The sequence below is a fragment of the Physeter macrocephalus genome, chromosome 6, assembly GCF_002837175.3.
Source record: "Physeter macrocephalus isolate SW-GA chromosome 6, ASM283717v5, whole genome shotgun sequence".
In the NCBI taxonomy this organism is placed as follows: domain Eukaryota; kingdom Metazoa; phylum Chordata; class Mammalia; order Artiodactyla; family Physeteridae; genus Physeter; species Physeter macrocephalus.
The window spans coordinates 66,269,442-66,282,237 of record NC_041219.1 but is presented as its reverse complement, the minus strand read 5'-3'; the positions used below and the strand labels follow the sequence as shown (position 1 = coordinate 66,282,237).

Below are 12,796 nucleotides of genomic sequence, written 5' to 3'. Positions count from 1 at the left end.
TTTGTACTAAGTAAGCATTAAGTAATACCTTAGGGGAAAATTCTTTCTCTTTCTTCTATTCTTAATTTCTCCTAAAGGTTAGAGATGAATTCAGAATATAGCATGAATACAGAAAGCATTCCTTAATTATGAGTAGAATAGAAGAGAGGGAAAAAAATGCCCAAAGGAAAAGCTCTATGTAAATTACTTACAAAATCAGCCATTTAACAAACATAATAGGATGCCCAATCTGAAATAAGTCAAGTCTAAAATATGTTAATAGCGATTGCTGAGGAAATAAAATATTTGGAAATTTAAGTTATCCATATGATTCAATAATATTCATGGCATATTTATTCAGCCTGCTTGTTATTTTTTTTCAAATCGTGTAATAATCCAAGTTTGAGAAATATAAAAATTATTCTTCAAATTGGTACTGTTTTCAAGGCTGATGAAATGCTACTTAATGCACTTGTCAAACAAATAGAAAGTACAAAATTGTGAATTGATAATATCACAGTCTGTCCTCATTTCTTAGATATTTAGCTATTGATGCTTCGTAGGAAGAATGTCATTTAAAAAGTTCATTGTTTGGGGGTAGTTCATGTGGAAAGTTGCAGACACTGTGGCCTATTTATAAAATAATTCAGATGTGGGTGATAACTATTTGCCAGCGATAATATAAAGACGGTATTTCTTTGATGTTTTGCCAACTTTTCAGTCATTTTGGAACAATTGGTTTCTTTCAAAGTGAAAACATGGGAGGCTTCATATGTAAGTGGTATGATCAAACTTCTATATTTGGAAATTAAGAACTGTTACAGATTCTCAACAATTTGTGCATGTGTTTATGTGTTTGTAAAAAGATATCTATGATACATGAACAGTACTGAGACATTTAGATAATTAAAATTCATCCATAAGTAAGTTATGATAACCTCAAAAGTATATCTGTGTCTAGTCAAGAGACGTAAATGATCTAGGAATGAAGTCTTAATGTGCCCTGGGTACCTGGTAAATTTCAAATTCTATGCTAGAAAGAATGACTATGACAAAGAAGTAGTAATATGACACTTTTATGAGACTTAATTTAATTGTGAATTCTTTTCACATTCCACATTTTAAACTTCCAGATTCAGGCCAGGCTCAAGAAAGAAAAATGGAATCAGAGTGAGACGATTACAATTTGGGAAGGAATATGAGCTGTGTATTTGTCATCACCATATCTTTACATATTTATGTGGAATTCACATATGAGTTTGGTATCTACATCAAGAAATATAATTTATTATTTTCAGAATCCTTTACTGTTTTTTAATATTAGGAGTAGTTACTTAAGATCTGTATCCTTTTATATATATCAAGAGTCATTTTTTTTAATGGAAAAAGGAGTCTTGTTTTCAATATGTTTTCTTACCTCATTTTCTGTAATCATACAGTGTTTTATCTGTGGAAGACTGATTCTTCCCTGGAAGAACAAGCTATAAGAAATGATCTGCTTAATGGTGACTACAACTTGGATGCCCAATAGGTGGCCAAGTCTCAGTAGCCTTGCACTGAATCCATTATGTTCCCTGCCAAGCTAGCTTCTCCTATCTTCACTGTTTTAGTTAATTGACGTCTCCATGCAGTCAGACAGCAGCCAGGAATCTGGAGGTATTCTAAACACTGTGTTCTTTCATTGCTCACAGTTTTTCACCAAATCATGTAAATTACAGAATTTCACCTGTTATGAATCTGTCTCCTCCTGTCCTTCCCTATAATAGAGCTTTTGTCCATGCCCTCCTCATTTCTTTGGGTTAATGAAATGTCCTATAGTCACCCATTTGTCATTCTACTGCCCTGCATAATGGCTCTATGTCATCAGCTGATAAATTAGAAAATTATTAAATTGTCCATAAAATGTCCTTATGACCCTGCGTAACTTGGTTCCTGCTTGTCCGTTTCTTCTGGTCTTTTTCCAGGCTCTCACCTTGAACCCTAATTGTAGCCATTCCAAAGTACATACAGTTTCCTAATCACACCAGGCTGTTTGCTACCTGCTCTGTTCATGTTGTTGTTGTATGCTTAAAGTTATCCCTACTTCCCACTTTCCTTACCACGCTCTTTCTCTGGCTGGCTTAGTTATTTTTCAACACACAGATCAAATAAGTAAAATTGATAACCTTCTTTTGTGTGTCCCATATACACATAGGTCTTTCATAGTACCTATGACACTTTATTACACACATCTGTTTACTTGTCTGTTTTTCCATGATAGAATGAAAGTCACTCAAGTGTAGACCCCCTGCTTTATTCATCTTTGTATCTTCAGAAACTTGCAAAGCTTTAGAAAAAAGAGTAGAAAATTAATAAAATCTTATTGAATTAATTAAAGAAGTAACAAAAGTTAATACCTGGGTTTTCAATACGTATTTCAGGTGGGAGTCATATTTTTTGATTACTGTTGAGAGACATTGTCTGGAAAGAAAAAAAGAACTTTGTTTAAAGTTGGGTAAGAAAACTTATATTAACTTTAGCACATTTATCACAAGTTCTGCTTTGTCCATGTTTCTATAGCAAACATGGTTTAAAAAGGATTACTGTTGACATACTTTTAAATGTCATTTCAGATGGATGCCTTATAAACTTGGTATAACTTGATAGACTACAAACGTATTTGAAAACTTTAGAACTCCAGAGAAATCCATGACAACTTAACCAAACCTCTGAAAGACTGTTCATTATATCAAACTACTCTTAATTTAAAATGTAAGTTGCAAAGGGATTCATAAGCAGATAATGACAAATAAATTGAGAAATATAAATATGCAAAACTTTTCAGAGAATTGCTTTTAGAATTAATGACATATACTTATCATAGATGGTGTTGTCTTTGACACCAAACCTCTGTGTTTTCTGGTATTTTTGCTTTTTTCTCTAAGCTTTTCTTAATGCTTCAGCTTTATCTATACTTAGGTGGAATAGACGTGAGTTGAGCAGAGATTCTTTTGGTTTCACTGTTTAAAATTATTTTCCCAAATGTTATTAACTTTCCCTTCCTGTTTGTCCTGAAAACTCCTGAATTGAATTGAATAATCAGTCATACAACCTAAAACACAGTGTTAAAAACACACCAATATATTTCACAGTAGCTGCCTTCTCAGTCTTTATTAAGTTACCACTTTAGTTAGACAAAATGCATAGAATATGTAAAAGTCCATGGAGGTGTAGGAAAGGAACTGTGAAAGATTTTGGCAGATTTGGAGGATTTTTATATAAAACCTGATCCTAAAATTTAAAAAGAAAAAACCCTCAAGAATTCACCTGCTTCAGCACCTTTCTATTAGGTATTATATCTATTTTATAGAAAACTAGGAACCAATGAAGGTATGTGATTTGCCCAACTTCTAAGAGGAAGTCAAGTCAGAGAAGAGGGGGGACATTGAAATCAGAGCTCGTGCCCTCTAGTGCTTGGTCTCATCACATCATAAAGTGGTCTGAGGAAGGCAGGCAGAGTAGCATTGTATTTCAGAAAGCAAAGTCCTGGGGGTCACCAAGTTGGCGCAATAAGAGATACCAGCCTCTCTCTCCTCACAAAGCTCAACGGATAGCTATCCACGGACAAAAACAGCTCTGGGGAGCGCTCAGGAAACCACCCAAGAAACTTCAACAGCACAGTGGGAAAAAAAAAAACCCCTGAGAATAATTCCATAAAGAGGGAAGAGAGAATAGCTTCATTTTGCCTGCATCATCCCATCCTCCAGGCCAGCACTGCTCAGTGCCAAGAGGGAAATCCCCTGCTAGAACGAGTTCCCCTCTCTTGGAAAAGAGGAGTGGGGTGAGCGAGCAGCTTCCCCAGCCTTGTGGGACACTGCATGAAGGACCTGCATTGCTTTCATCTCACCCAGAGACCAGCAAAGCTGAGATGCATAAAGGTGGCTAGAAAAAGGAAGAAGGGCAGTGGCTACCAGCATCAGCCATGCAGTGGGAGTTACCATGGTTCCCAGCCACCTGCTCTGCAGAAAGCCTCAGCAACTTTCACTACTGAAGAAACCAACAGCCAGCACAGCTACCACAGACCCCCTGTAGATTTCATTGGTTTTGTTTTCCTCCACTGCACCACCCCTGCCAGACCCTGAGATCCACACTTGCAGCTAGCCCAGGCCTCAGTGGCTGCTCAAGTGCAAGGTGCAAGTCTGTTCCCCATGACTGACCCCTTCCAACAGCCCCTCCAGCTGTGCACCTGCATGCCACTAGCCTGACCTCTGTCACTGGCGTCCACTGCCACATACACATCTGTGGTGAGATCTGGCACCTATGAGAGTGCACACAGACAGCCAAGATCCCCACAGCTGTGTCTGGGGCAGATTTGGCCCTTTCTCCTGTCACTGGTCTGCACCACTGGGCTCATCTGCAGCTAGCCCCCAAGCTGTGCACCTGCACACCCTTGTCCTGACTCTCGTCACTGGCTTTCACTGCCATGCACGTGCCCATGGAGAGAGACTGCAGCCACAGAAATGCACACCAACAGCCAGGATCCCTGCAGCTGCCAGTGCACCCACAGTTAGTCCTAACCCTTGAGACTGGCCCTGCCCCCCACGCCCCAACTATATGAGTGTCTGCAGCCAGCCCCTGCCACGCCACAGGCGCCTGCAGCTGGCCCCCCCCCCCAGAGCTGTGAGTATGTACACCACCAGCTCCAGCAGCAACTGCTGCCTGCCCTGGTTCCTAGCTGCTGGACCCGGAGGCAACACTGAGGATCACAACAGCCCTTGCAGCTACTGCAGATCCCCCCCCCACAGTGCTTACCAAGGACTACACGGTTGTCGATGCTGTGGACCCCAGTGACCTGAGCTGAGGAGACATCGTGCCCCCGCCCCCCGCCACCCCCGACCTGGCGTTGTCTCACAACCCTGCGCTTGGTGCCTGGTACCACTAGGCCCAGGGTCACAGCACGTTCCAGTTGGCCCTCGCCTGTAGGTGAAGGTCTTTCCGTACTGAAGCCAGCCCATAAAGTCTGGAAGAGGGGACTGTTTCTTCCTATATACAGACAGCTTTGCAAGGCTACAAGATCACAATGAATCAGGGAAATATGACACCACCAAGAGAATACAGTAAACTTCCAGCAACTGACCCCAAAGAAATGGAGATACAAGAATTGTCTGACAAAAAATTCAAAATGATTGTCCTAAAGATGCTCAGAGGACCACAAGAGAACACAGAAAAAGAATTTAATACACTTAGCATAACAATACAAGAAGAGAATGAGAAATTCAGCAAAGGTAGAAAATATAAGAAAGAACCAAACAGAAATCTTTGCGCTAAAGAATACAATGACTGAGCCGAAGAATTTGATAAACTAGACCAAGCAGAAGACTCAGTAAACTCAAAGACAGATTTCTTGAAATTACCCAATTGGAGGAACAACAGAAAGAAGAAAAGGAATGAAGAAATGTCTGTCAACTATACTTCAATTAAAAAAATACAGTAAAAAAAGAAAAGTGAGCTAATAAATCCTATGTGATTCACAGCCTCCTTTTGTCTCTCTGTGCCCCAGGTAGCAGCCACCTACAAGTCACGGCCCTCCACAGAACAGTTCAGAACAGGTCTCAGATTCCCAGGGATTCCCCAATTTTTAAAGAATTTGTCAGGTTTGATGCCTCTCTCTGCGTTTGTTGTTGTGGTAGTTGTTTTATAAATTTATTTTGGAATACAGCCTTTGTCTAATATGTCATTTTGATGGGGGCATCTGATGCATGTAATTAGCAATACAGTAAAAAATTTGGATTAAATTATATCAAAAGTCCTCCTAAGTTTTACCCATTCTATGATTTTATGGTATGAGGCTGAATACTGGGGGGGCGGGGGGGGGAGAAAGACACAAAAAAGGAAAAAAAAAAATGGAAAGATATGATAGTTTAATGAAAGAATGTGGCCTTTGCAAATTGCAGACAGCCCTGATTTGAATCCTACTACTAACAAACTGAACGGCCGACCCCAGGCAAGTTATTTACCCTTCCAGAACTTCAGTTTCCTTGATTCTGAAGTAAGATAATATGTATTGTTATGGGGTTGTGGGGAGAATTAGATGAGACGATGTATACAAGATGTATTAGAACTCCGTGGTTGAGGCCAGAGTGGGGGGGGGGGGGGGGGGGGAGAAAGACACAAAAAAGGAAAAAAAAAAATGGAAAGATATGATAGTTTAATGAAAGAATGTGGCCTTTGCAAATTGCAGACAGCCCTGATTTGAATCCTACTACTAACAAACTGAACGGCCGACCCCAGGCAAGTTATTTACCCTTCCAGAACTTCAGTTTCCTTGATTCTGAAGTAAGATAATATGTATTGTTATGGGGTTGTGGGGAGAATTAGATGAGACGATGTATACAAGATGTATTAGAACTCCAGGAAGTGATAGCTATTATTAATAGTCACTAAAAACAATTTAAACTCATTCTTATATCAGGCTGTGCTTTAGAGATTTATGACATACCTCCCACACTCCATTTTTTGCTCATTCAGCTCAGAAAAACTTTAATTCCAGATAAAGTCACCCTGTAGCACTGATATCTTCTCCCAGGTTAGCTTCCTGATAGGTCTGTTCTTTCAAATAATACATGCATATGTTGAGATATCAGACTCAATTAGGATATGTTCATTTGCTGTCACTTGAGTTTTCCAGTTTGAAGTCACACTCCTCTGTTTATAATGTACCAATTATTTTCAGGATGTTCCAGAAAGGAATTTAAAGCAGGAGATGGTGACTTTCAAACTATGGGAATTCAGTTAACAAAGAGCTTAGTGACACATGCACAATCAAATTTTAAAAATGAATGAGGAAAAAAATCCTTGAAAATGTAATAACCGGTAGCAGAGATATTTTTAAATGAATGTTAGATTGTTCTGGAAGGTGTTAGCAGCTCTTCAGATGTATCTGAATAGCTGTGAAGAATAGATAATTATTAACACAATTTGCCAAAGGGAGATACCTATTAAAAGTACAATAGCTTCCATAGTACTAGTGAAAGGACAGTTATTACAATCGACTGAAAAATATTGTGATTTGGCACTTGAGAACTCAGTCAGAAAGTCGTCTTGGAACAGGAATAAAATGTCTTACCTGGATACTTTCCAAATATGCATAAATTCTAGAAGTTGGTTCAGATGAAACTGACTGTGGTCATCTTCATGCTGTAGACAGCAGAATATATTAATATTTATAGAGCGAATAGGAACGAATACCAGATAAAAATAGGTCCATAACTTCCTGCTGTCATTGTATTCACCTCTTTTGATAACTCTCATTTATCATTTTAATACTTTGCTTTAAAGACCTTATAAGACTCTCCTCAACTATATAAGCATTCTTTTCAAAAGTAAAACAGAAAGCTGAGCTTTGGTTGAGGGTAAACCCCAAGGGTAGTTGAAACACATCCTGCCATCACCAAGGTCAAACATTAATTTCTCCCAGCAGGAAAGCAGTTTTTCAGACACCAGTTCTCCCACATACGTGCACATTTTCTTTACATTTAGGCCACGAATCCGTGGCAGTATAAGACTTGACAGCTTGCCAGATTGGCCGGCAGACGCAGAATGGACTCCTCCTTTTTTCAGATTTTCCATACCTTGCCACCAAAACGTCAGCGTAAGAGAACCTTCCATCTCATGAACATTCAATTATGCTAATGAAAGACAACTACTGGTAGGTGTAAATTCCAGGAGTTATCAGATGGCACTGTATTTTTCTCCCAAGATGAGCAGGAACTACTCAAATTATGAGTCCTCTTGTCCACATGTATGCGCGCGCACACACACACACACACACACACGCACACACACACACACACACACTCTCTCTCTCTCTCTCTCTCTCTCTCTCTCTCTCTCTCTCTCTCTCTCTCTCTCGCTCACACACACTCTCACATCATAACTCCTTGATTAGCTCTTCTGGAATGGGCATCCATGAAAACCCTATGCAAGTCTGCAGAAAATGCAAATATACTCCATCATAATTGCACTTTTTCACCACACAGTGATGTTAAGTTTGACAGCTGAATGAGTCCCTCCATGCCTGCGGTGCATGTAATCCTGTATGTCAGTACCCACACAATGTATTTTTTAAACTGCCTATTAGAATTTCTGACAGAAAACATCAGAAGGAAAACCTTTACATGGCTTAAGGTCAAAGGTAAATTAATTTTTATATTGGGTTGTATTGTGAGAAAGAAGAAGGAAGCTAAGTAACATGGAAAGAATAAGGTTATTGTTATAAGACCTTGAGTTCATGCTATGAAAAAAGAATGCTTTGTAGAAATGCTAAGGAACTTGAAAACATAAGGCTTACTCAATAGGAATTTACCTCTAGAGTCACTGGCTGATGAAATCTGAAAGTATCATAGTGGTTAAGACAAATTTTTCTGCAGTAGAGAAAGCAAAACTTTAGGCATGGAGAGGACAATGAAAGAAAAGGGAAAATAGAGAGTGAAAACCAGAGCCAGAATAGAGGTAGTAAGATTTGAAGTGTAGTATTCGGCATTTGCCTTATTTCAGAAGTTAAAACCAAAGCAGCATATAAATAATATGACTTATTTGCATATTTCTGAATAGCATAATCATATTCATTTAAAAACCACTTTACTTGGCTTCCAGAGATACTTTTAGGGGAGGGGGAATTGTCCATTGTCATACAGTGACTTACAAGAAAAAAATTTTATCTAAAGGATCTCAAAGGGTTGGAGGAAAGTTTGAGCAGTTGTCCATGGAATATATTGTGCAATTTACTTTTCTCCAAAGGTGAGGGCCATACCTTTGTCTTAAGAAAAACATTAAGGTATTTTTTTCCTTTTTTTCAATACAGAAATCTATTGCTGTAAATGTTTTGTGAATGTTTTCTTGAACTAGAAAGAAATCTTAATTTTACGATTAATGTCTACAATGTTGGCAATACTTTTGATCAAACTTGAGAGAAAGGAAGAAAAAGATTTTTTTAAAAGTCTCAGCCATTCACATCACTTCTAGTCAAGACAGGAATTTAAAAATTTTGAAATATAGGATGATTTCTAAAGACTGTCAACATGTTTTATGAATAATCTCATGGAACATGAATTAAATTACTATATATCAGTGTAATAGAAGTGAGTTTAAAATAGAAAAGCCATCTAAGATGAATTGAGCTTTGCAATGCCTTTTACAATTAGAATACTCTGAAATATCTACTGAAAGTTGACAGTGTCAATAAGTTTAATAGAATGATAGCTATCATTATATTCCTAATATTATATAAAAAGAATATTATGAAGCCAATTTTATGTTTTTTACTAGAAAGAAAATTATTCATAAATGTTTAGCTTACAGCTGAAATTATGAAAATCATAGATAATTTTGACATTATTTCAAATAATAAGAGAGAAGACCATTCACCATTCCCTTACCATACATATATAAAAGAAAAAAAAGCATTGGTCATTTATTTTAAATATAGCAATTCAGACCATGAAGAAGGGTCAAAAACTTTCTCAGTTATATTAAATTAATCAGCATACTGTGTCTATTCCTGAAAGAATATTTTATAAAAACAAGGCAATTATTATTATTTTTAAAATTTTCTTCAAATACAAGGTTTTCAATTGAAATTATAATCTAATCTACTCAATGGGTATTAAAAGTTTACAACAAAAAGTATGATGCATCAGATTGCAACATATACATCATTTTGACATAATACACCAATGTCTATGCTCCTCAATATTTTCAATATCATGAGTAAATTTTTGAAATTTTAAGTGTCTTAACTAACATTTATAAAGTTTTAGAGTTTTTAATAGTCAAAGACTAAAATATCATATAGTCTAACATCCTATTTTTTTTTCTTTAGGGATGTTATGAATTAATACATGTAAAGCCCTAATAACAGTGCCTGGCACCTAATACATACTTAATGTGGTTAATTATCATTGAATACCTATCATGGCCCAGACTTTGGGGTATGTGGATAAAGCTGTGGAAAACAAAACAACACCAAAAAAACATATAAAGGTAGATTTTTGACTAATTACTCTGAAACCACATCTAAGACTTCTGAGTGTAGCCCATAAGTTCTAAGTGTTTTTGTAATATAAATTGGTAGCATAAGGTATGTGAAGACTCACTGACTGGGCTCAAATCCAAGGTCCTCTACTTACCAGTTCCATGAATGTGACCTGAGGAAAGTCATGAGCACCCTGGGATTCAGTGTCCTTATTTTTAATAATATTTGACACATGGAATTGTAAAGAGTAAATATGATAGAAATATTAAAGTTTCAGATGTAAAATATATGCTGGATCCATATTACATCAAAGTAGTGGAGTTATATGCATTTCAGAATAAACCTTAATTTACATGAAACTGAAATATGTGTGATTTGTGAATTACTACCAGAGATAGTTTGTTTTTTCTTCAGCAATATGCAACTTCTAAATGAGTAGAAGTTTGAATTATACATTTTCTCTCCCACCCCCCATTGAAATGAAACATGATAATTTCAACTTTTTCATCAACACTGAGGACAATTTGAAGACTCTTAGATTTATTAATACTGAGGGTATTAGTTGTACTTTATAATGTTTCTTTTTGGAGAGTTCAGATGCATGGCCCTGGAGCTGTCAACACTGGCTGAGCTGGGTACCAGTTCCAAAAGACATTTCTAAACAACTCTCTTTTGGCCTCATTATGTTATGTTCCACATAGATATATTGCAACCTAATGCACCACCAGACACTTTCTATGATGAAGCACCTCAGACTAGAAAAAAAAAGTCATGCACTGGAAGTCTGTTATCTGATGTAAATGACAGGGTGATGGGATTTTTGCCTAAAACAGGTAATTGGAAGATTCTACAGATAAAAACTGCTAAAATATCAAAGTTTACTGCATACTGTGCAATTTGGGTTTGAAGTAACTCAAGACATCACACAGGGAATAAAATTTATATCTAACACCATGAAACTGTCATTAAAGCACAGTAATCCCTTTCTTAAGTAGTTTTATTATATATATTATGAATATTAATCTGTCCTGATTTAAACTGTGTTGACACCACCATGGTCTTCAGATAGAACAAGAGTTGTGTTATTTTTCCTCCTTCCATGGTTTCCCGTTCACTTTTTCTATTCCATTCATTTCCTGGTGGATTCATGGATAGTATGAATAAGATAACATTAATAAGTTACTCATAAATGATTTTTCAAGAGACTAGTAGATTTATCATACTGAGGTTGCAGCAGTGTGTTCATGTAATTGCTTCAGTCCAAATTGTTAACAGACATAAAGATAAATATTTCATTATGTTTAAGTAAATATACTCAAATAAATATGTATTCATTAAACATATTTTAATCACAAAATGGCAACAATCCATAAGGATGGGAATATTGTCCTTAAAATAATACATTTGCTAATTGAAACCAAAGCTAAGAAAGTCTTACCTTTCGAGATAACTTTCCTGGAGAGTCCCTATTTTTCTGTAGATTAAGTTGAATAACAGATTTATTTTTCTGAAATATTCTGTGGCTTCCCAAATACTGATCACTGAAAGAGAAAAAAAAAAAAATACAGTTACTTCCTCCTATAATTTCCCCAAGTATATGTTCTCCTCCCTGACTTCATTTCCTTTTATTTTTGAAACTTAGTCTGGTTAAAAGTTTTATATCCCTAGTTTTATTTTTATCTATCTACCTATCTATCTACTATCTATCTATCTACCTATCTATCTATCATCTATCTAACATGTATATGTATATATATATAATATATGTATATAGATATATATCTCATATTGTTTTTTTAATATTTTATTTATTTATTTATTATTTATGTATTTTGGCTGCACTGGGTCTTAACTGCAGCATGTGGGATCTTTAGTGGCGGCATGCGGACTTTTTAGTTGCAGCATGTGGACTCTTAGTCGTGGCATGCGTGCGGGATCTAGTTTCCCGACCAGGGATCGAACCCCGGGCCCCTGCATTGGGAGCTCGGAGTCCTACCCACTGGACCACCAGGGAGATCCTTCCTCATATTGTTTTAAATGACAAGATATTACACGTATTTGAAAATGCATTACATTAGAAAATGACTAGACACATTTAGAATAGACATAATAAAGAATGCTTAACATTTTCAAAGTTACTTTCACCCAGCCATCGCAAAGCTGAGGACAACATGCTTCTGGGAGGTCTAAGTGATGTCACAAAGTGTGGGGACCACTGTATCAAGGAAGCAGAGCCGTGTGGTAGAAATGTCATTGGCTTTAGAGACAGATTTACTAGCTTTGTGACCTTAGGCCAATTAAACTGTCTGAAACTCAATATTTTCCTTTTTAGAGTTGGGATATTAATGTCTACATCAAAGTTTTGACAAGCAAGTTAAACAAAAAATATCCTTACACATTTCAGAAATTTCTAATGGTGTAATTATATTTTCCCGCTCCCTCCCTTCCTCCCTCCTTCCCTTCCTTCCTCCTTCCTCTCTCTCTGTAAATATTTCCTAATCACAAATTAAATGATGAGCAGAATGAATTACTGATTCACCACATAGTGTTTGGAATACAATCTGATTCCACTTCTTTTAAATGAAAGGCTTTTATTATCTGATCTCCTTTATAGATTTAAATTTTGATATTTATAGTGACTTAGTCATTAAAAAGGATGAATTATGTTAATGTAGCACTTTAAGGATTTTGGTTAAATACATGAAAGATTTCAGGAGAAAAAAACACTCATTAAAAATTTGGGGGCTTCCCTGGTGGTGCAGTGGTTGAGAGTCCGCCTGCCGATGCAGGGGACACGGGTTTGTG

At 36.8% G+C, this 12,796-nt stretch overlaps 1 protein-coding gene across 2 annotated transcripts in view; it reads right to left on the bottom strand.

The window, feature by feature from the left end:
* Positions 1-12,796, bottom strand: part of PIK3C2G (phosphatidylinositol-4-phosphate 3-kinase catalytic subunit type 2 gamma) — a 370,041-nt gene that overhangs the window by 306,551 nt on the left and 50,694 nt on the right. For both annotated transcript variants that reach the window (XM_024129228.1, XM_007126978.3), the window contains 3 exons: positions 11,430-11,532; positions 7,085-7,155; positions 2,376-2,439 (listed from right to left, as the gene is read on the bottom strand). In XM_024129228.1, the coding sequence (XP_023984996.1) occupies positions 2,376-2,439; positions 7,085-7,155; positions 11,430-11,532 (238 nt within the window). The remainder of the gene's footprint in view (positions 1-2,375; positions 2,440-7,084; positions 7,156-11,429; positions 11,533-12,796) is intronic.